At 32.9% G+C, this 24,171-nt stretch overlaps 1 protein-coding gene across 1 annotated transcript in view; it reads right to left on the bottom strand.

The window, feature by feature from the left end:
* The window catches only part of LOC136984942 (phospholipid-transporting ATPase ABCA3-like), a 90,784-nt gene that overhangs the window by 54,269 nt on the left and 12,344 nt on the right, over positions 1-24,171 (bottom strand). Inside the window, 4 exon segments of the mRNA XM_067282087.1 lie at positions 347-584; positions 3,457-3,612; positions 8,968-9,086; positions 13,078-13,278. Of these exon segments, the coding sequence (XP_067138188.1) occupies positions 347-584; positions 3,457-3,612; positions 8,968-9,086; positions 13,078-13,278 (714 nt within the window).

Consider the following 24,171-nt stretch of genomic DNA (forward strand, 5'->3'; position numbering starts at 1 on the left):
AAAAAAATACACTTTTTCTAGTGAATGAATTCCTTCAAGATCTTGAAGGAATTCATTTCAATTTTATGATAACATGATAAAAAAAACTCACTAGGTTACATATTCTCTGGAATAACAAAATGATGTAAACATAAGCCATAAATGGAATTGCATGCTTCATATATTGCCATTGTTATATTTCAATACGTTTTTAACATTAATTTTTAATTGCCAAGCTGATTTAAAGATAAACTTAGGATTAACGAATACATAATGATTAGAATTTAGTTCTGTTTTTAAAAAATTATAAGTTTAAAACTGCAATTGCATTTTTTAAAAAGTTAAATATAATTACTTGTATTATTACCTTTATTAAATATAGTAGTAATCACAAAACAAAATAAAATAGCAGCTGCACAGTAGAGAAACATAAGCATAAAAAATAAGGTACTTGAAGTATTTCCAATTACAGATATGCCATCCCCAAATGCAATTGAATATAAGATTGTGATAATAAGAGATAATATTGTCATTAATATCAAATTGCTGACAAAAACACTTCCCCAGTAACTTGCAGTAGTCATACCCATCATTTTCATCATTTCCTACAAGATAAAAGTACTTTAATTAATGAAATAATAATTATTAATTTTAATGCAGTAATAATGAATATTTGGATTAATTACTGATTTTAACTTAGATTTCTGAAGCACAGTAATTAATCATACAAATATCTGTTATAAGATGTATAACTAATAATAATTAATAGAAATATAGCAATAAGAAAAAATTTCTCTGTTAGAGTTTTTAGTAATTGTTACAGTACATTTTCTAAAAGAATTTGCAGCTGTTTCTCATTAATAGTATATTAGATTAATTTTTTTCACATTTGAATTCTGACTGTAGATACTGATATTATTGATACCATTAAAAATATTAATGAGAAACAGTTTATGCATTACATCATTAAAATAAGCTATTAAGCTTATAAAAGTGTCTCAACAAGAAATAAATTACATTCGTTTTACATTTGCTTTTATGAAAAGTTAATGTTGATGCAAACATCAACACACATTAACCTTTCATTAAACATCCTCTGATAATGCTGTGAATATGAAATGAATACAATTTATTTCTGTAATCTTCTAACAGCAAGGGATTAATCAACATAAACAAAACTCACTAACCTCATATGAGTCTTGCATTTAATTGTGAAAAATGTTACGAATGTTTTCAGTCCACACTTAGGATTTCCCTAAAAAATCTAATCTCTCTGGTGCTTGGAATTCCAAGCTAGAATGCTAGCACCAGAGAGATTAGATTTTTTAGGGAAGTCCTAGGTGTGGACTGAAAACATTCATAACAATGTTCGGGACAATGTTCGGGATTGTATTTCTTCACAACTTAGAATCAAAGTGCGTTCCGTTAGGGGATTGTTACCTGAAGAAGAACTGTCAAGGTTCGAAAACGTTTGTAACTAATTGGTTTAGAGTGATGATACGCGCACTGGTAAAAAGCTTTTAGATACGGGAAACTGAACATTCATAATATTTTTCACAATTAAATGCAAGGTTTCACATAAGGCTAATGAGTTTTATTTAAATTTATTTCTGATTGAAACATTAAATAATAAAGTATAAAATTATTTAGTAATAAATAAATGAATAGTTTGAATTATTAATTGATGTTAAGCATTTTTTAATCAAGTAATTCTTATTGAAATTAAAATTGTTGTTAAGAATTATCAATTTCAATAATCAATAAAGAATCTGCCAACAATTAAAACTGAAATTGAAAATCTTTATTTACAGTTCATTTCAATTGTATGAATAATATATTTTTGCAAATTAAAAAAAAAAAAAAAAAAAAATTCCACTAAATGGATGATAAAATTTTGCAATTAACAAGAGAAATGGAATATCTAATAATGATTACCTATGTTTTCATCTTACTAAAAGACCCACAATAGCATCAAGAACATTTATTCAAATTTTATCACTTGTTTTGGTGTATATGCTCTGATCAAATAAATGAATGGAGAGAGACAAATATTTTGACTAATTTATGTTACAAAAAGTAGCATTTGGGCAATGTTTTCTATGGTTACAGTCATCGTACATTTTCCGCAAAGCCTCCACAAATCATTATCTTAATGCATGAATAAAATAGAGGTTTTAGATGTAATTACATAATCAGAATGCCAGTAACATACTGTAATGGTGAAAGGATGTCAATGCAAGATTGTAATGGTATGATGATGTTCTTGAAATGAAGCCATAGTGTTTGATTATCTTAATGTCTATATTCACACAGAATATAGACATTATACAGACTATATGAGAAAATGTAAATCATGGACCTATCAATGTGCAAAGGATAAACGAAAAATATATTTGAGTTAAAAGTATCATCAATTTTGACTTGGAGACCATTTCATATGGAAAATCCTATATGTTGTGCTTGGGACAAGTAGACAGCTTCAAGTTGACTCAGTTCTATTAGGAGGTTTACTGTATTTTACAAGAATAAGCATTTGCAAGAATCTATAATGTGCAAGTTTATGTGAGGTTAGTTGATTTGGGTGAGAAAATTTTGTCATGACAGTTGAGTGGTCAAAACGGTCGGGTGGGAGCAGAAAACTCACCAAGACAGTTTACCATTTAAAAACTGTTTAATAAAAATATAAAGATCCTTACAAATCTTTCTTGTGTGAAGAGATTCACAATCCGAATTGCAGGGAATAAAGTTCAATAAAGTTTGAGAATTTTGTCTTTGTCGCTAGCAGATCGGTGTGTCGGTGAACAATCCATAGGCCCCAGGGCATATAACACAGTGCTTTCGGTGGCTTTTCCTGGATGAGCCGACAAATCTGGAGATTGCTAGGAGACACCGCAGTTGACGATGCTTCCATAGGGTACAAAAGGTTCTTTTTCCAAATATTTCGGGAGCACACACGACCAAGAGGAGAAAACTATGCTCCAAGAACCAAAAACGTCCTTGAAACAATGGTTTTATACCGTTTTTACCTAAAGTCACCTCTCCATTGGTCTCTCATTGTCACCTGGTGACAATTCAAAACCATATGGAGGGCGCAGGAAAGGTCAACATCGCGACTGAATATGATTCCTCTTCAGTCGCATTTTCCTCAACTTTATTCCTTCCCATTGTTTAGAATAATTTACACAAAAAATCTATTGTTCGATCGAGACATCTAATTTCTCCCATTCATGTTGGGAAAGGAGCTCTTTAAATTCTTGATTGATATCCCCCTTTCGAACCCCCCGACTGACCTTTGTTCAGGTCCTCACATTTATTTAAAATTACAGCACAAGAAACATTATGTTTGACCGATATTTTCTACTGTTTTATAATTTTTTTTACAATTTATGTTGTTAGTTGTTTGAAAATATGACCATATTTTTCTATTCATTCTAAATAATCAAGTCTAGGTAATCAGTATGTCAAATTCATAAATACCTTTGCTCTGTTACTCTTTTCATCTATAATTCTTTTCACCATCAATGGAACAAATACAATAAAACCATAAATAATCATCATTGGAATAAGATCAATGAGAGAGAAACTCATATCCAAATAATTGTATGGTGGATAAAGCATACCTTGAATAAGTAGCTGTAATTAAAAAACAATAAAAATTAATTAAATTATGTTATTTTATAACAATGTAAATGAAAATTATGCTAAAAAATTAAATATAAATAAAAACGATATACAGTATATATTTGTATTTCCCATTTTAATTAGCTCCAATTAAAATTTTCTATTTGAAATATCACTGACATAATTTTGAAATATCAATGAAAAAATGCAGTTGAAGTTAATTCTTTTATTAACATCTGCTTAGCAGAATGAAAGAAATGAAAATTATTTCTAATGCTAGAATGTTCTTAACATATTGAGAAAATTCTTTTTTGAAAAGACGACCCACTCTCACTAATCCGAACTAATTACTGCATGGGATTGTTTGGATTAGCAGGGTTATACTTATATATAAAAAACACAAAGCCAAATAAGGCTATTGATATGTTTAAATCTATTTATTCTATACTTAACACACGTGTTTGTGTTAAAATGTATAGGAAATATTTTAATTTCTTAAATTTGATACATTTTTAAAAATATGTATGATTTTTTCTTGCTTTGGCTGGAAAATTTGGTGTAGAAATAAATAAAATTAGTTTAGATTAAGCAGAGTTTGACTTACAAATAATTGAATCAATTGTTCCAGTTTTTTATTTTTATCTGCATAAAGTCTATACCAAATTTAAATTAGGTGACAGAATTACTAAGAAACCATCACTCAAGATTTTCTAATTACAAAGTTTTAGAGTCAAAAGCATATAATTATTTGAATAAATCATAAAAAATAAACTGTTATTTAAAATAAAATAGAAATATATTTAAATAAAATAAAATTTAAATATAATTATTAGGACTGAATAAATATATTCTATTTTATTTATTATATATTTTTACTGAATAATATATTTAAAGAATAAATAAGTAATTATCAAATTATTTTAGTATGTTTGTGTTAAAACATCACCTAATGTCAGTGGCATAGCATAGTGGGGATGGCAGGGGCAGCCCACCCCAAGCGGCACTTTTAGGGGGCGGCAAAATTTCACAATAAATAATAATATTTTGTAAAAATTTGAACCATTTTATTTCATATTTTTGTCGCACCTACGATTTGGACCGAATGAAATGAGCATAGAATTTTTCATTACTTATACCTAAATAAGGGGGTGGCGAAATTTTCCTCTGCCCCGGGTGGCTGACACCCACTTTACGCCACTGCCTAATGTAAATGTATGTCATTCATTCATAAAAGTTATAATCAATTATATAAAAAAGTCAGAAAAAACATTAGTCTGATTAAAATCTTAAAACTAAATATCTTAATGTTTTAATATCCTAAACATGACAAAAATCTCTAAATTCTTGAAAATTGAAGTGTTTTTTAAAAAAGTATTCTAAATTATAGATTATGGTTCTTCAGAACAAGTGCATGAAGCGATGAAGTGGAAAATCACACACATTAATCATGGTTCTAAATAAGTAATCATCCAAAACAGACTCAGCTTTTATAAAATCTGTGCGAGATGTGTCCATAAACATTCTCAGAATCACACAATTATTTTGACATTATCAATGGCTTATGGATTACTATGCTAATGATGATGATATCTTGGAAACAATCATCACTAGGGATATAAAATGTCGATTCACTATGAGATGGAAATTCACAGCAGAGCATAGAATAGAAATATGGCTCACCAGTCAAGAAAAAGTTCAAAACTCAATCAACAGTAAGAAAAGTGATGCTAACCATATTTTAGCACTCCAAAAGACCAATACTAGAACATTACCAGGAAAGGAGCACAATGGTAAGCAATGCTTTTTACATCAGATGTGTAATCAACTAAAGTCTGTTATTTGAACAACATGCCAAGAATTGTCCTGTAAAGGCAATTATGTTACTATATAACAGTGGCATGCCGTGACATTTGATGATAGGGAAGCTGTGTTTCTGTAAGAAGCCGACTTACAGGGGCAATCAATTAATTGCGTGTCAGGGCCCGTTCGTATTCGTTTGTTCGATAAGCCAGTAAAAACCGTATACTTCTTTAAATGTATTTTTAATAGATTATCTGACGTACTTAATAAATAACAGAGGTAATTATATTGAACTTTCTTATTAGATTCAATAAATTCCCTATGCCCTCTATGTGCCAATTCTTGCTTTGAGAAAAAACATATAACATCTATTAATTTAGATATATCTATTAATCGTAATTATCTAGTTATAATTTTCAATATTTATTTTATATTGTGTACCAATGTTAAATTCTATTCTATTTTGATTTCCAAATTGCTTCAATTTTACGAAAGAATCGTCATTCGTCATAAATTTTATCGTCAAAATGTCGAAATTTTTTTGTTGACGTATTTATTTAATTCAGGCATTGGTTTTTCTCTTTTAAAAATGTTTTCTTTTTCATTATATGGTCTTGAGCCAAAACTTTTTTAAAATTAATTTTTGAATCACTAGCCACGATATAAGGGTTAAAATTAAGATTATCAAAAAAACTTACTTGGTAAAACAAAATGTCTAATGAATATACATACCTAGTACAAAAAAATTCTTCAATTGTATGAATACACTTTTAAAGAAACTTATAATTAAATATAACTTTGTGAAGAAACGTACATAAAAAGAACAAAATATTCTTTACTTTTTAAATCTTAAAACAATCCACTTAGTGAAATAGCTCCCTACGAGTGGCTAATGAATGGAATCAGAGACATCCTGGTAGGTGTGCGGCACAAGCATGCACGCAGGCTGCCAAATCCCGAGGGTGCCAATAACGGACAATGTCAAATGCCTCTTTTGTCGCGTCACTAGTATATCTCAAAGGACGCCACAGGGCTGTTGTAAATTTTAAACATTTCTCACCATAGATGTAAATATGTTAAACTTAATAGTCATTTGTTTTCTAACTACTGTAATTCATTTTAGTACCAGGTGTACACGGAAATCAGTTCCCCGCTGTACTGAGCTAGTAATTGGTTCGATTAAGCTTTTGTTTAAGTAAAATTCTGGCTCTTTTGGCAGGGTTTTATTTATGTCCCCATTCCCTAATCTCTTAATTATTTAACTACTTCTTAGTAGAAATAAGTCAAAACCAGTTACTTTGTATCTGTAGTCTTGGGAAAACATTGGAAAAACAAATTTTTATGACAATGGATATATAAATCATAAATTTAAGGAAAATAAATTCTAGACCTTTTTTTTTGTATCATTGTATGTCTCATTCATTAAATTTGGTTGTAAATGATGCTGCCAAAATAACAGTTAATTTTTTAGCACTGTACTAGAATTGTACATGCTTTTTCTGCATCCCCTTACAGATGGGACATACTAAATTGTAATATCACCGGTTTAACATTGAAATCCGTAAGCAATATAAGATGGGAGACTATACAGAACTATCATAAAAACATGCCAGTAAACTCCTATCAGTTGGGTTAAGTTATAAATCTAGTCTAGGGTGGGCAACCTTTTTTATAACATGGGCCAGAATAAATTTTACGTTTTTTCCGCAAACCATAGTAGTTAATTGACACCTTCTTGTGACTTGTAATTTTTTTAGTCTGCAAATATGAAATAAATAAATAAAAACTTAGTTACTACAATTTATTTCTCTTATCATTTTCGAAAATTACAAAGAATTGGAAAAATAAAAATAATACTATTAATTAGATATTTTTCCAATTTAATAGGATCTCGCGGGCCGGATAGAAACTTTTCACGAGCCGTAGCTGGCCCGCGGGCCGTGGGTTGCCCGCTGTCGATCTAGTCTGCTCATGATTCACATAATCGGGCGAGGGTGGCCGAATACCTAGCAGGCGGCTAACAGCCCAAAACTGCTCAGGGATATAAAATTGGATGCTTTATGTGTGTGTTGTTTCTACCAGCAAAACAAGTGACATTGGTGCTCTGTAAAGCGCATGTGCCAATGCCTATAATCTGGCTGCTTGAAAGTTGACAGGCAGGCGGCTAACAGCTCAGAACCGGTCCAGGATATAAAATTGGATGCTTTATGCGTGTGTCGCTTCTACCAGCTAAACCGGGTGAGGTTGGTGCTCTGTAAACTGCATGTGCCAATGCCTATATAATCTGGCTGATTGGAAACTGACCCGGTTTCAATATTCCTTCCGCCACCGAATTATTTGAATATACAATAGCAATCTTATCGTTTTTTTCACATGTAAAATAGAAATTTGTAAAAGATACATAATGAGACGGCCGGATGGCCGAGAGGTAAAGGTGGCAGCCTACCGCTCTGGGGACCCGGGATCAAATCCGAACGGGTCGAATAATCCCCAGGAATTTTTCGGGGGGTGGTCCGTTCGGATATGTCGGGCCCCGTCCCTCACCACCCGGCCGCCCCATTGTGGGCCTGGCCGAACCCATAATGGGCCTACTAAAAGAGACCCTCTTAGTGCCCACAGGGCGGAAAGAGTTAAAAAAAAAAAAAGATACATAATGCAGTTATAATAAAATATTAATTTTTATTAATTAAAAGTATGTTAAAATATGAAAATTTATATTTTATAAAATACAAGGGAAGGTCATTGAAAGGTGGAAGCGGCGCTTCCATCGCTTCCAATGACGACATGCCACTGCTATATGACAATGCTTATACTTATTCTGCTGGATTAACTGTTGAAGTGCTCCTGAGGCATTGGAATATTCCCATTGAATCCTGACTTCATCATCCCTTCAGATTATTCATTCAGTCTACTCATTCCTAAAAGGCAGAAGATTTCCCCTATATCAATATCTAAAGGAAGCTATGCATACCTTTCAAATCAAACAATTTTTTAGAGGGCATAATGACATTTGAGCATCATTGACCCAACTGTGTTGGAAGCAATATTGAAAAATAAAGTACAGATAAATTTCTATTAGGCTAGTGCTTTAAAGCCCACCAGTGGCCAAGCGGTTCTGTCGCTAAACACTGGGAGTTCGATCGCGGGTTTGTGCCGCGCTCGGACGGGCTGGCCTCGTGGAGTTTTCTGGGTTTTCTCCATGTTTGTAACGCCTAAATCCCTTACAAGACCTCCCAGAAGACATTTTCCCTTGTGTAACATCGTGCACCGGAGACAGCAATGGGAAACCACTCTGATTGTAACTTCCCCCAGGATACACCTTGGTGCCTTAACTAACCACTTATTAACCTGTTGCCAGGTGCTTGCCAACGTCAGGATTTCTGATATGGCACACAGAGAGAGAGTGCTTTAATAAATTTTATAAATACATTCTGGATAATTATTGACTCAGCTTCATATAATTTCAAATAAAATAAAATAAGAAAAAACTTGGATAAATAGTTAATTAATATAAATCTTATTTAATTCAAATTAAAAAAGTTTTAGAACTGATAAATATATACTTACCATGATATCTTTTATACTTTTTTCTTTTTTATGCAAATTTATAAATGCTAAATCAATTGCAGCTTGAAAGTTAAGGAAATTTGATCGCAGATATTCTGATGCAGCATAACCTGAACTAGCTAAAATTTGGGTGTAATAAAAATTAAAATATTAGAAATTTCAAAAAAATCTTACTGATTGTTTAGTAGACAATTTTGTTTACTCAACTGTTTATTATTTAGTTTACTTGTTTAAAAAATAATTTTATTTATTTATTTATTTACAACAAGAAGTTATCATGTAATTATAACACTTACGTGTTGTGGCGTTACAGGAGTAGTCTTGGAGAATAAACTCGTCTGCTAGCACTTTCAGTAGTGTAAAACTTCAGTAGTGTTTCATAGTTTTACACTATGAAAAAAAGAGCCTATTTCATGCTTGCACTAGGCTGTTTTTACGAGCCTAGTGCAAGCATGAAATAGGTTCTTTTACGGCCTTATTTTACTACAACAAGCTTAATTTAAAATTATTTTCCCATCCATGCGCTATGATGCAAAAATTTATTTATTTAAAAAACATTAGAAAACAGAAAATCTGTTGAACAGTTGCAAACATCGTTTGATATACTCGAAAAACTGATCTTTATAAAATCGTCAGAATACAGTTCGAAAATCTTAAAATATTGCATTTGATAGACCGCCTGAGGATGGTAGTTTTACACTACTGAAAGTGCTAGCAGACGAGTTCATTCTCCAAGACTCTACTCCTGTAACACCACAACACGTAAGTGTTATAATTACATATTAAATGTTGGCGTGAAGTGGAAACGCATTATATCAAAGAAGTTCTCAATTCTTAAAATATTATAAATTGCAACACCATAAGGAAAACAGCCCAAAATTATGCAATTCACAGGCAAGATAAAAAGGTAACTGAGATATACAAATAATCAAAGTTCTGTGGTGATTGGTGCTATGGATAGCACCTGAAAAAACAGATAAGTAACTTTACAGAACAGTGCACTATTGTCTTGTGAAATATAAATAACTGTAACAAGGCTCTTTGGATGCTTGTAACATGCTTAGACAATAACAACATAAAGTATTAATAAGTATCACTCTAAGCCTTTGGATTTCCGGTACAGTTCAAATATAATAAAAGAACAAACATCTTCGATTCTTTATCTAAAATCTGCTTCAGATTCCTATCGTTCCAAAAATTTAAAATGCCAAGAATTACGAATGTTTTCAAATACAAATTGCTTAAATAAGTAATGCATTAATAGTACAGATTTGAATGACTATACCTCATAACTGTATTTTAATGCTGTGGCTGATCATTGAGGGAATAATATGTAATTATTGATGCAGATGGTCTTCACAGGCATATTGCCACACCTGAACATCTGTAACAAGATACCAGGCTTCTTGGTGCAAGGGTACGCCGACGACATGGTGGCCCTTGTTTCCGACAAAAACTCGGACAATCTGGCCTCCCTATGCAATATCATATTGGACACCATCTACAAATGGAGCACTGATAGTAAACTGCCTATAAATTACAACAAGTGTAAGTACATCATATTTCCAAAAAACACTAGCCTTCAAAAAAGCCCAACCATTAAAATCAACAATACAAGAATCTCTAGGATGAAGGAGTTAATGTATCTTGGGGTAACCCTGGACGAAAAATTGCACTGGACAAAGCACATTGACAACATTTGCAAAAAGGCAACAGTTGTCTCTAACAAACTGATTAGTATAGTAGCCAATAACTGGGGGGATCAGATGCAATGCTATCAAATATATCTATTTGGGTGCCATAGAGCCCATTATATTTTATGCTGCCCCTATCTGGGGAAAGGCCACCTACAAGCAAGCAAATATCAAAAAATTTAACAAAGTCCAGAGAATTGCAGTATTGCAAATTGCCAGGGCTTACTGTACTGCACCCACTTCGGCCCTTCTGGTCATAAGCGGACTCTGCCCTCTATACCTTAAAATTAGAGCAGCTATATGGTCTTGGAATCTCAAAAACATGATTGACCTCTCTAACTGGAAAGATAAAATTCAGCACAAAACCCTTCCAAACCTTACTGACAAAATCTACCAAGACCTCATTACCAACGGTATCAAGAAGAAAATTCCAAACTCCTATATCGATATGACTCTTTCCATGAACATCCAGGACCTCACTTACCATGATGAGAATGACCATGATTATAAAATCTACACGGATGGTTCCAAGTAAGAGGATCAAGTGGGCACAGCTTTTATCATGTATAACAAGGTAGGCAATATTACTCACTGGTCTGCTTTCAAGCCCAGTGAATACTGTTCCGTCCCACAGGCGGAGATCTTTGCCATCACCAAGGCATTCCACCACATCAATGAAGACTGATTCTCCCATAAAAAGAAAATAGCCATCTACACAGACAGCATTACAGCTCTTCACTCAATTTCCAACACCAACAACAATGGCTACAATGTTACCACCATTCAGAAAATGCTTATCAGTAATAACCACTACCATCACATCACCCTTAACTGGGTCCGTTGGCCACTCTGGAGTGGAGGGGAATGAGGCAGCTGACGCTCTCGCCAAAAGAGGTCTCGTACCTTCCTTGTTCTTAGAGTAAGATACTGCCTTCCACTATCCATAAATGGATCTATAACCAACTTTTGCAAACTCGGCAAGAAGACTGGAACAACTGCACTACAGGTCATCCCACTCATGTCAGACATTTCTGTCAGGCTGAGTTGCAGGCATCTTGTTCCCAACTTTGCCTTGACCCAAGTTCTCACTGGTTACGGGAACTTCAACGCTTACCTCCACCGGTTCCAGCTATGGGACAGCGAGACCTGCAGATGCAACACAAACACCAAACAAGACTACCTTCACCTATTGTTTGACTGGCCACTCTTTGACAGCAACAGAGATAGACTCATTGAGGCTGCACTTTGTAACAACCGTAACTAGCCATGTCCTCTACAATCCCTAATATATGAGAAAGACATGTATAATCATCTGCAGAGCATCAAAGTGCTTACAGAGAGGACGAGAAATGCTTAGTCAGTGGCAGTACCCTCGTAGTCATGCAAATCTACTGAACTACGATGTTAACACCACATCACTGTCTATGCTTTTAGTGTAACCCTAGGAATGTCAATTGTAAATACGTTTGTAACCTGATAATTTGTTTGGGCTACCTGTAATCTGGCACCTAGCACCCACCCTGTATCTAGTTTATGCACAGTTAATCTGCATACTGTTCATACGTTTGTCATCTGTTTTATGTCTGTACTATCTGCAATTTGACAAACAGCACTCAACATGTAACTACTTTGTACCAATATTAATCTGCATACTGTATATATGTTATTACCTGTACATATGTTAGTGCTATTTGCAATCTGTAAAATAGCACTCCCAACTTGTATTCCTCTGTAACATTCTTGTTATTGTTATTGTATTTTATATTGAACATTTCTTTATAAAACACCATCGCAGGACGCCCATGGATCCCAACCCTTTTTTCATCCCCTTTCCTTTCCCACCCCCACCTTCCCCCTTTTCCATAACACAGGTTGTACCAAAGAGTGATACCTGTCTTACTACTACTACTACTACTACACTTGAGATACCATGTTACTTTCCTTGAAGTTTACACAGTTCCCCAATTTGCTTGTTTCATAAATTTTGAGTGTTACCAAGGACCTGATGTGGTCTGTCTAGAAGGATTTCTTTATAATGCTGGTGTTGTCCAAGTCAGCCTCTACATTGGGGTTGGTGGCATATATTGCCAGGGAGGTGGTGTATCTTTTTTTGGTGACCACATGTTCCAGAGAAATTTGGTATATATTGGATCGACCAAACAGTCTATACAAAATAGGATTAAAGAACACAAATATGACATTGCCAAAACAAGATTGTTATTAATTTAATAATAGAATATTGTATTTAAGCAATTCTTTCTTTTTGGAATGATAAGATTTATATTATTATAGAATAAACAAAACTGTCAGTTATAAACATATTTTCAGTATTATCTTCTCAAAGATAATTTTAAGTGAAAGACATTATTATAGACCAAAATCAAAAAGTAAATATTTGATATTTTATTTAACCTACATTTACGTAATCGAGGGCCTTTACGACTGCTAATATAATAGGTCTGTTCTGTTTTAAAACCATAATATTCTGATATTCTCAGTTTATATTTCAACACAGTTGAAGATTCATCAAAATCTAAGAATATAGCAGCTCCTATTACATCATCTTCTGTTGTCACAAATGCTTCAAGTAGCTCTTCGGATTCAAATCCTAAGACATCTATCAAGAAAAAAATTTACTTTTAATTTTATATAAATAATCTATTTCTTTATTACTAACATAATTCAACTTAACTTTATTATTTGTTCTTAAAGAGTATACCATTAAAATTGATTAATTTATAATTTTATTCTGGACTAATTCCAATTTTCCTAAGTGGTCTCTACAAGTTAATTTATTGTTTATAAGAATCAATTGTCTGGATTTTAGCTATTCCCACACAACAGAATTTAAAATAATACTTTCAATAATTGGAAAAAAACACATTCATCTAAACATTTAATATACAGTACAAATTTTTCAATTTATTTTTATTATTATATTTGTAAATTTTACATATGTTGAAATTTAAAAAAATATAACAATACAATTTTTGCATTCTTTGATAATAAAATTTTGTTGATCAAACAATTTTTTTTCAAGAATACAACTTCCTCCCCCGTCAATTTTGTCCCGCTTCACAAATGTTAAAATTAAAGTGGCTAGAAAATATAGTGTCATAAGCGCTTATATTCCTCCATTATAACTGTTGGGTCTACACATCGAGGTTAGTGACATCATAGAAAAGGTGGCACTGATGTCAATCACAGTGCTACTTTCGCTATGGCTATGTAATATCCTTTCATACAACAGCATTGAAAGTGATTAAATTTGTTTGTAAAATAAATAAATCCATAGGAAATGTCAGTGTTAATCAGTGTTAAATGTGAATTTCTTGGTGACATTTTTAAATTATATAGATGAATGGGAGAAATACACTGGTAGTAGTGATGGTAAAGGATTTTTAAGCAAAAGCCCAGCTACAGAGCTCAGAGTGAGCATTAACAGTACCCTTTCATTACTCCAATACTTAAATCAACAGTTCAAATATAGCTACATCCTAACGTTTCGTTTAATTAATTAATTAAGCCAGGACAAAATAAATAATTTCTTCGGTATTGTCCGGCAGTATGCAGGTTGCAATGACCATCCTAATGCAAGTCAGTTTTTCACAATTATTGATTGCCCGAGCTTCTATAATTTGGCCAGGTCACCTAAAACAGGTAATGTGCAAGAAAATATATCAAGTTCTCTTATCTCTGTACCAAACTTACCATAACTTGATAAAACAAATATCCAGAAAAAAATTGATGAGCTACTTGATCCTGGAGACATAGATGCTGCAGATAAATATATTTCTGGTAGCAATTGGGCAGTAAAAGATCATTACCCATATATTAGAAAAAAAAGTGACTCACATTTAATTTATTTCTAGTTGACTGCAGTGATCATAGAGAAATTGTCACTAAATATATTGTAAAATTTTACTTACTGAATAGATTATATTTCCTCATAAAGGGTCTGAATACATCTAAAGAATACACTAGAAAGCAAAAATTCTACCTAAAGCACAGGCAAATCACATAGCCTAATTCTGCAGTTGCAGTACAGTAGCTAAGAATAAACAATTTCATTCAACTTTCTGACCAAATTTTTAGTTTATATACATTACTCCACTGTAATTTTTAATTCTTTTCTTTTTCTCGAAAAGGGTGAGAAATCTACATGCATATTAATCTGTAATTTTTTAAGATTTTTTCAAATATGCAGTGTATGAATAGTAGCATGAATTTTGTACCGTTTTCGAGAAACAGCTGCACATTAAAAAGTTTAGTTTATATGCGTAGGTACTTTTGGCAGTAGGCTAGTAATCGTTTATTCATTAGTACTTAATTTTATAATTTTATATTGAGACAATAAAGTAACATTCTGCATTTATATTTTATATACAGTCAAACCTGTTTTTATGCGGTCTTTTTTGTGCGATTTTTTATTTGTGCGGTATAGTCAGCGACTAGTCTCATGCGTTTTGTCATGTCTTACGTTGACTTATTATAGCTAAATAAACTTATTATAGCATAAATAAACTTATTATAACAATATTATTTCATGAATATGCGAAAAATGAAATAATTTATTTTTTAAGTCAACAAAACACCACCTGGACAAAAATATGTAAAACAGACGATAGACGAGACGAGGCAGTCAAGTGCTGACATCTGTTGTCAATAAATTCTACGTCTCTTTTAATTACGTTAATTAAACCTTCAAAGTGCTTTCACATTCCTGGACCATTAACATAAGATTCATTTCAAAGCGTAAATTGAAGGTAAATATACTGTATTATTTATGTATTTTCTAAATCAGATTCCAAATAGCTGCCAAGCCTCGTCCTGATTTCGTTTAAAAAAGCAATTCCTAGTTATTTTGTACGGTTTTGAGTTATTTTCTATGTGAGACTTTTTTTATGCAGTCCCTATTGACCGAAAAAAAAATATTTTTTAATTGTGTTGCGAAAACTATTTTTTATAGCCACTTGTGAAGTTTCGTGCGATTTTTTATGCGTTTTTTATGCGGTCCCTATCCACCGCATAAAAACAGGTTTGACTGTACTGTGTACAATCTAATTGAAATTTTATATTGCTTTATACCAGTGTTTCTCAAACTTTCTCGTCCGCGACCCCCTTTTGCACTTAAAAATTTCAAAGGACCCCGAAGAATGAGTATGTGTAGAAAAACATTCTGGAGGGAGGGGGGTTAATTTAAATTCAGGACGAGTTAATTTCTTTTGTTTAATTAATCTATTCCATGTTGAAATTTCTCTCCATTGCGTGTCGCTTTGCGTTGAATTTTTGTCAATGTTAAGACTAACGAAATTTTTTTAAAAATTATTTGTTTGTTTTTCACAAACAAAATAAATGTATTGAAAAATATAAAAACAAAAAACATTATATTTCGGAAGTTTATCTAGTCTCAAAACGTTCCGATTCAGCACAACACAGTCCTCAGAAAAACAAGCATAACTTACCATTCTAGATGGGAAAAAGTCTCGTTCAAATACTGGCGCGTCCTTAAGTATCCTCTCATGGTCGCGCCAGGCTGCCAGCTAAAAACGCATATCAACTAAAATAACATCGGAGTATCCCAAGACATAGCCAAATATTGCAGCATCACAGCACTAGCGGAAATTCAAATTTGCCGACTGAAACGCTTTCGGTTGATCGGTTTTCGGATAATCGACGCTCTACCTAAGTCGACTTGCCTACAGACGCAACGCTGCTAGTGAACATCGTTCCAAATGACAACGCTGTTCTATCATAGTTTAGGCGGAGAGTGGAACTCGGGGATTCCCCAATAGCGCACAAATTTATGAATATTATATTTAGGCTCGTATTTAAATATTTATATGGTTTTTATTATTTATATGTGCAATTTATTTAAGTAAAAATTATTTTATATATTTTTTATTTCTACTATTTCTAAACATGAATTTATAGTAAATGTTTAAAATATTTGAAAAAAAATTGATTCGGCATCAATTTTTCAGCGACCCCCCCAATATTTTTCACGACCCCCTTAGGGGTCGCGACCCCCACTTTGAGAATCACTGCTTTATATCAATACTATGTCACATAATACTGTATGAACGGTATACAGTATTATGTAGCTGATGGTATTTGCCTAATAAGTTCTATTCTAAGTGGAAGAGGTTCACAAAGCCATATAAAAGTATCATATTTTTAATAATAAAATGTAAAATTCTATTTTTTAGTAAATGTGAATAAACCTTGTTGGTAATAACAAGAGTAGATTATTCTTGTACTCTAAATAATACTTGTTTGTACAGTACTCAACAGTTTTTTTTTTTTTTTTTTTTAACTCTTTCCGCCCTGTGGACACTAAGAGGGCCTCTTTTAGTAGGCCCATTATGGGTTCGGCCAGGCCCACAATGGGGCGACCGGGTGGTGAGGGACGGGGCCCCGACATATCCGAACGGACCACCCCCCGAAAAATTCCTGGGGATTATTCGACCCGTTCGGATTCGATCCCGGGTCCCCCAGAGCGGTAGGCTGCCACCTTTACCGCTCGGCCATCCGGCCGTCACATAAAATTGTTTAGAGAGGTTTTAAAACAATTTTATGTTTGCAAAAATCTGTGATTTAAAGTTGGCTGAAGAGGGGCGTCAACAGCCCGAAACGTGTACAAAACTTAATACACGTATCAACTGAAGAAAAATTAGTGATGAAATTTGCCATGTGTCCGAGAAAATACACCATATAGTTTGTGTTCAAGTTGCAGAACTTAAATTTAATTACTCCATACTTTATACTCCATAATTATTTTATACTCCATTTACACTCATTCGGAAATGGATCTCCTGCTGGACTGTAAATGGTCAACTACCTAAAGAGAGAATTACTGTCATATATGTCATTTGTACAGCTAGAAAAGTGATAGTTAACGAAGATTGGCAGGGAGCTATGGGGGAGGGTAAGGAAACAAATTATTTTTTCAAATAATTTCAAAAGAAAATATTTTAATTAATCCAAGCAGACGATATTGTTATTACTAGTTACGCCCGAAATATTCTGATACCAATTTCATCAAAGAATTAACTGACAAGAAATACTATACACGTAACGATCGAAAATAAATTACAATAAAATAACGAGGTTGAGGCATAAGTATTAAACGCGAAAACGTGTACGTCGGACATTCGGCGCCGCTTTCCTGTAAGCCTAGAAGTTTGACAATGGCGTTTGGAAAGTCAGTGGAATCATGCTCGACGTTCCAAACGCCATTGTCAAACTTCTAGGCTTACAAGAAAGCGGCGCTGAACGTCCGACGTACACGTTTTCGCGTTTAAAACTTCGGCCTCAACTTCGCTAATAAATATTATACAATTTTATTTACGATATAAGAGATTAGGCCATTTAAAAGTAGATCAGAATTATTAGTTATTTATCGCATTATCATACGTTTTTATATGTTAATTTTAATCCATATTTAGAATAGAATGAAGTTTTAATATTTCTATTAATGATGTCTCCAAAGTTCAGCGAATTTTTCGCAAAAAGAGTAAGTTGTCAGGAAACGCGTCAGAGATGAGTAATCACGTGACCGAATAGCACCGACAAATGTCACGTGACACGTCCTCCGTCGATGTGCTGTTCCGCGACGAAAACAAGCTTAAAGCAATGGCGTCTTCGAACGGTGCACACTCGGTAAGTATTCCCACAATTTTGTGTATAGCATATTTTATATGGATTATTCCTAAAAAATTATACGTGTTTTGGGAATGTTCGAGTCAAATTAATCTAGAATCGATTAATTTTATGGAAGAAAACCTTTCAAACAACAATACCCCCTAAACTGCGCAAGTGCCGACAAGATTTCGAAGTGTGCTTATTTGTAAGATCCTTTACACTCTTGCCTTAACACAACGTCGGGAACATTTCGTTTGATCCTCGACACTACATTATTATTATTGTGCAAATTGGGCCAGTATGCTAAATGTACCTCTACCTCACAGGTACATTGTGCAGCCCAAAAAAAATTGCCTCAGAAGTCTAATATCTTTAAAAATCCTTCAAATGACTACTGTCTTTTTTAAAAAAAAGCTGAGTGATGTCACCGGGGCTTAGAGTGGAACCCAGATGAAGAAATTTATTCCAGCAAAGATCTGCACACTCACAAATGAGATGCCAAGGAGTCTCATTAGAAGATCTGCAAAAGTGACAAAAGAACTGAAAAGGGTTAATGTTACTTTAGGTGCCAAGATGGCGGCTCGTCTCTGATTCCAGCAAGGAAACAGTGGGACGCACGTTCTAACCTAACCTATTCTAATAAATTACCATAATTATTACCAACCAAATTATTAGAATAGGTTAGGTTAGGTTAAAATGTGCGTCCCACTGTTTCCTTGCTGGAATCAGAGATGAGCCGCCATCTTGGCACCTAAGGTAACATTAACCCTGAAAAGAAATATCACTGGTGAAAAGAGCTTTAAAAACATATTTAAAACGGAATTTTAACATTTTACTTGCTTTTTCATTAAGTTTATTCAATGTTTCTGGCCTGAAAGCAAAATAATTTTGTTACATATAAGAGCTTATTTAACTAATTTAAATATAATATTAGTTATGGAGAAGCATTTTATATTCATTGTTAATAGATTAAAATAAATCCAGCTATATTTATGGAAATAATAAGAATATTTATAAATTCAAATAAAAATATTTTCCGATGAATGAATCTGTTTGACATAAAAATGCCAAAATTTAATATAAATTTTGGAAATATTTCTAAAACATAAGAGCTTATTGGATATTTCGAGAAGAGTATGGGCTATTTATTTTGAATTTAAATTAATGACGTAGGAACGAATACGTTAGAAACGAAAAACCCTCCAGGGTTTTTGATTCTACGGTAAACGTTATATAAACATAAAACAATACACTTCAAGAATTTTTATTGAATTAATAGGGTCGTTCCTTTTAAAAATCTTGTAAAATTTATTAACATTACAAATTGCAATAAAAAGGGTGAGCAGTTGAAAGCTTTAAAATAAATGAAATTTCAAATATTTAGGTGCTTTAAAATTTTCTAATTATATAAAAAAAAAATCTAGCAACGAGTTGTGTAATTTTTCCGGCAAAAAAGTTAAAATTGTGTACGGCACCATCTGTTATGGGACTTTATTTTTTTTAAATTTTTATATTATTAATTATTATAAACTAGCAAAAATACGTCATTACAAGTTTTAGAGCACTTCCATGTAAAAATGTAATAAAAATGAAGGACTCAGATTAAACTCAAAAGATAAAAAAGTAATAATTTTGGAAACGCTCCAAACCTACGCTAAAGTCAGATTTTGTTAAGATGCAACCGTTTACTAACACATAATATTTATACGTGTAATCTATTATTTGTTGATTGCATTACGCTTCGATTACAAAATAAAAGTTGGTGATTGTAGTAACCATCCCGTAGGAAACAGCCACAACAACCTTCGGTTTACTCTCCTTTCTGGTGCCAACTTTCTTCTGAATAATCTTTTTGTTGTCTTGTTCTTTCTTCACGTAATCAATTCTACAAGGTCCAGTGTCCGAGTAGATAAAAACCACTAAAAACTAATGTAAACAATGACAGTTGGTCCTGGATCTGCTCCCGATTTCCTGTCACGCGGAATTTTTCCGAATTTTATAGCAGATTGTTCATGCGTCACGTTGCCTTTCAACTCCACATACTTTCATTCACGTGTTATCCTGTGATTTAGAATTAATTTTCCGCGCGGATAATTTTAATTACTATTCACATAAATTTGGTTTTGTTTTTTATAATTCTTTTTACTTTTTATATTATGTATGGTTTATAATATTGATGTCAACATAACCAAGATATTGACGTCATATTTTTCCCTTCCCCAAGATGAAGGACATTGTTAACACACTAAAAAATAAATATTCGTAAAGCTATAAATATAAAAGAGAAAAAACAAAGACTGGAAAGAACTTTTTGGCACCGAAGGTTTCCATTAAATAGGACACGTTTTATATTTTTAACTATATAAACATCATACAAAAATCGATAACCTACTTTACTTTTCACATTTACTTATTTAATATAAATTTACGAAATATTTCTTAAACATAAGAGCTTATTGGATATTTTGAGAAGAATGTGGGCTATTTTTATTTTGAATTTAAATTAAATGCCATAGGAACAAATCCGGTAGGGTCTACAAACCCTCGAATCCCTACCGGATTTGAAATTTTGTGTAGGCTTGTACCTCCAAACACATTGTGGGCCTGGCCAAACCCATAATAGGCTTCCTAAAAATGTCTCTCTTAATGCTCACAGGGCGATCTTAAGGGCTGACATTTTGCAGGGAGGTTTGTGTATTAGAAGGGATTGATGCTATTAAATTTTGGTGGTTAAAGGTCGAGGGATGCGGAGGGACTGGGGCATTGTGTGTTATATCTCGAGTAGGGTCGGACTTAATGACGATCTTACTCGTTATTACGCTGCAATCTGGAAAAAAAATTGTAGACCTATAAATTTCCACTGTCGCCGTCTGTCCGTTGTCCTTCCTTAATCTCGAGAACGGAGTTAGATAGACGAAATCGTAGCAGATATGGAAAGCATAGGGGCAGGAGGCCCCAATTAACTATACGCGTACTTTCGCTTTGGACAGGAAGTAACGTTATTTCAATTCGAAAATTTTCCCCTGAAAGGAGTAAGATAGATGACCGGCACGACTCTATTCGTAAAGGAAAAGTATGATGTACAGGGGCATGACACTGCTAATTTGAAGGTGGAGAGAATATATTTTAAATTAAATAAATTATAAATATGATTAAAATTGAATTATGACTATTTAAAAAAATATAAAATTTTCGAGTCTATCTTACATCCTTTTTTACTCCACCACAGAAGTAACAGTGTATTGACTTGAATAAACTTCATTAGAACAAATGGTAAATTATAAAAAATCTTCACACAAAGTTAAAATTGATCGAAACGCCGATCTTTTATTTGAGGATCTGGCGTCGTTTAAAACTAAAAACAATGGTTACAATTTTTGATCACAACTACCTTGTTCTTTAGCACAATATATTATTGATTCAGGTCCTCTGGTGATGGTTTCGGGTAATCATAAAGTTCATTTGCATAAAAGCACACGTGATAACATGAACAACCCAGGATATCTTCAATTAAAATTGAATTATGACTATTTACAAAAATATAAAATTTTTATTATTATTTTTTTATATTTTTGTAAATAGTCATAATTCAATTTTAATTGAAGATATCCTGGGTTGTCCATGTTATCATGTGTGCTTTATATAAATATGATTAAAAATTGCAGCCCGGCATTGTGACGATGTCACGATAGATAATTGCTCGTTAGCATTTACAATTTTTTTTAAAACTCCTACCCTCAAAATTAAGATTTTGCCATTTTATAATAATTAAAAATATAAAAAGTGGAGATTTTCAATAAAATATCGTAACAGATGGCGCCACCATAATTTTAAATGTTGCCGGTAAAGTTAAGCATTTCGTTGCCGGATTTTTATTAAATGAATAAATTGCATCAAAATATATATACAAATAGTTATAATCCATCACTTACTTCGAAAGATTTAAATTATACGTTAAATTTTAAGTTTTTAGTAATAGATACATTAAAAATAATAATTTAATAATAAGATAAATTAAAATTAAATTATAGTACATTAATTAGATGACGATACATAAAACAATGATAACTGAAGAAAAACAATTAAATTCACTATTAGCATCTAAAGATGGATGTAGTCGGTTCAATTGCATTAATCAATTAACTTGAATCGATTCGATCGATTGCTACATTGTAATCAAAGTTTGTTTGATTCAATCGTATTACGATTGAATCAAACAAACAAATCGATCAAATTGACAATTTGATCGATCAATATAATTCAACCGTATAAATGCGTTTGGGTATTTATGATTGAATCGATAATGAAAGCCTACGCAATATTTATTCTGACCAACAAAGAGCATTATATAACAAGACGTTACAAAGGTTCATAAGTATCCACGACTCGTAATGCACTTTAGTAATTTTATTAGCTTAATTAATATTTCTTTTTTTTTTCTTAGATAATAAAACAAATTTTGTGTAGGCCATTTAAAATTGGACAGATAAAACTAAAAAGTAAGTTATAGTCTCGAATCTCTGCTGAAAAATTAAGTTGACTCAAGTCAGAATGGAAGAGAGGTGATGTCAATTCAGATAAAGCATCTAGGGTGACGTTGAAGACACAACTAAAAAAAGGTCTGGCACTTCGAGAATCAAGGTCTGCTCGATTTCGGACGACGAGAAGCTCTGTCGTCCTTGAAATTCGGGGTTTTTATTATTTTCTGTCCTCGAACGTCCATTCCGATTGGTGGCTTTTCCTCGTTCTGGCTTTCTATGTTGTCAATCACTTGTTACTAAGCGTAACGAGATCTCAACTGGATCGCTGGATGAGTCAAAATTGACATTTAATTCCATCTCAATCGGAGATAGTTGATCTTGGGACTTACATCGTCTAGTTTTCCTTTATCATGTTTCTGAGAAAATTAATATATTTTTTCCTTTTATGGAAAAATATATTAAATATTAACGAATTTAGTCGGGTTCCGGGACATTTCCGGAGCTTCACACTCTCTTGATCGAAAAACCACAAATCCTGTTTTACAATAGTATTAATATTATAGTTAGTGCCATATACAGGGCCGTCGAGAGAGCTGAGGATTTTTCCCTTAGCTCAGAAAAAACTTACAGGCCCGTAAAAGAAAAACTCTTTGTTTATTTATTAATAAAAAGTATTCTACTTATTTCATTTGTTGAAAAAAAAAGATGGAAAAGGAAGCCCGATAAGGAGCAAAAAGTGGTTCGCGCTCTACCCTCGTGCCCCATACAAGTGAAAATAAACAAACAAAAAAAAAATAATAATGTATGTATGGATATTGTGTGTATGGTACAATTTTGTTCACCCTCTTTGAAGCTTAACTCCTGTGATTTTGTCGAAGATTTACGAAATTTTGCAGGAAGTTTTGGTTATTAGGAGGAATGGAGCTATTAAATTTTGGCGATTAAAGGTCGAGGGGATGTGGAGATAAAGGAGTCGTATGTATCTCCAGTGGGGTCTAAAAGTCTGCTAAAAGTAGTCTGAATAATCGAGTAAGAATTCTTACAGTGGGCGGAGTCAGAATTATTAAGAACATCGTTCAACATGATGGCAAAGCTTGACTATATAAGAATTCTGCATTACTGAACACGCCTCGAAAACAAGTATCCCTTTTGCGTCACAATCACTAATGTTGTTCCATATTTTTACACTTGTAAAGATTTTGTCCGGTTCTAATGTAAATGTAATAGTTAATCGATTTATTGCTTTTCATTACGAAATGTGGCCAACACTGACGTAATCGAGATGCATCACATGGAATTGCTAGTTATGTCAATGACGTACGAGTGTTAACATAACGTTACATAAATGTAAAGGTACCGTAACGATAGCGATATTGTGATGTAAC

This window comes from Centruroides vittatus, unplaced genomic scaffold (genome assembly GCF_030686945.1).
Source record: "Centruroides vittatus isolate TY-2023 unplaced genomic scaffold, ASM3068694v2 contig_941, whole genome shotgun sequence".
Lineage (NCBI taxonomy): Eukaryota > Metazoa > Arthropoda > Arachnida > Scorpiones > Buthidae > Centruroides > Centruroides vittatus.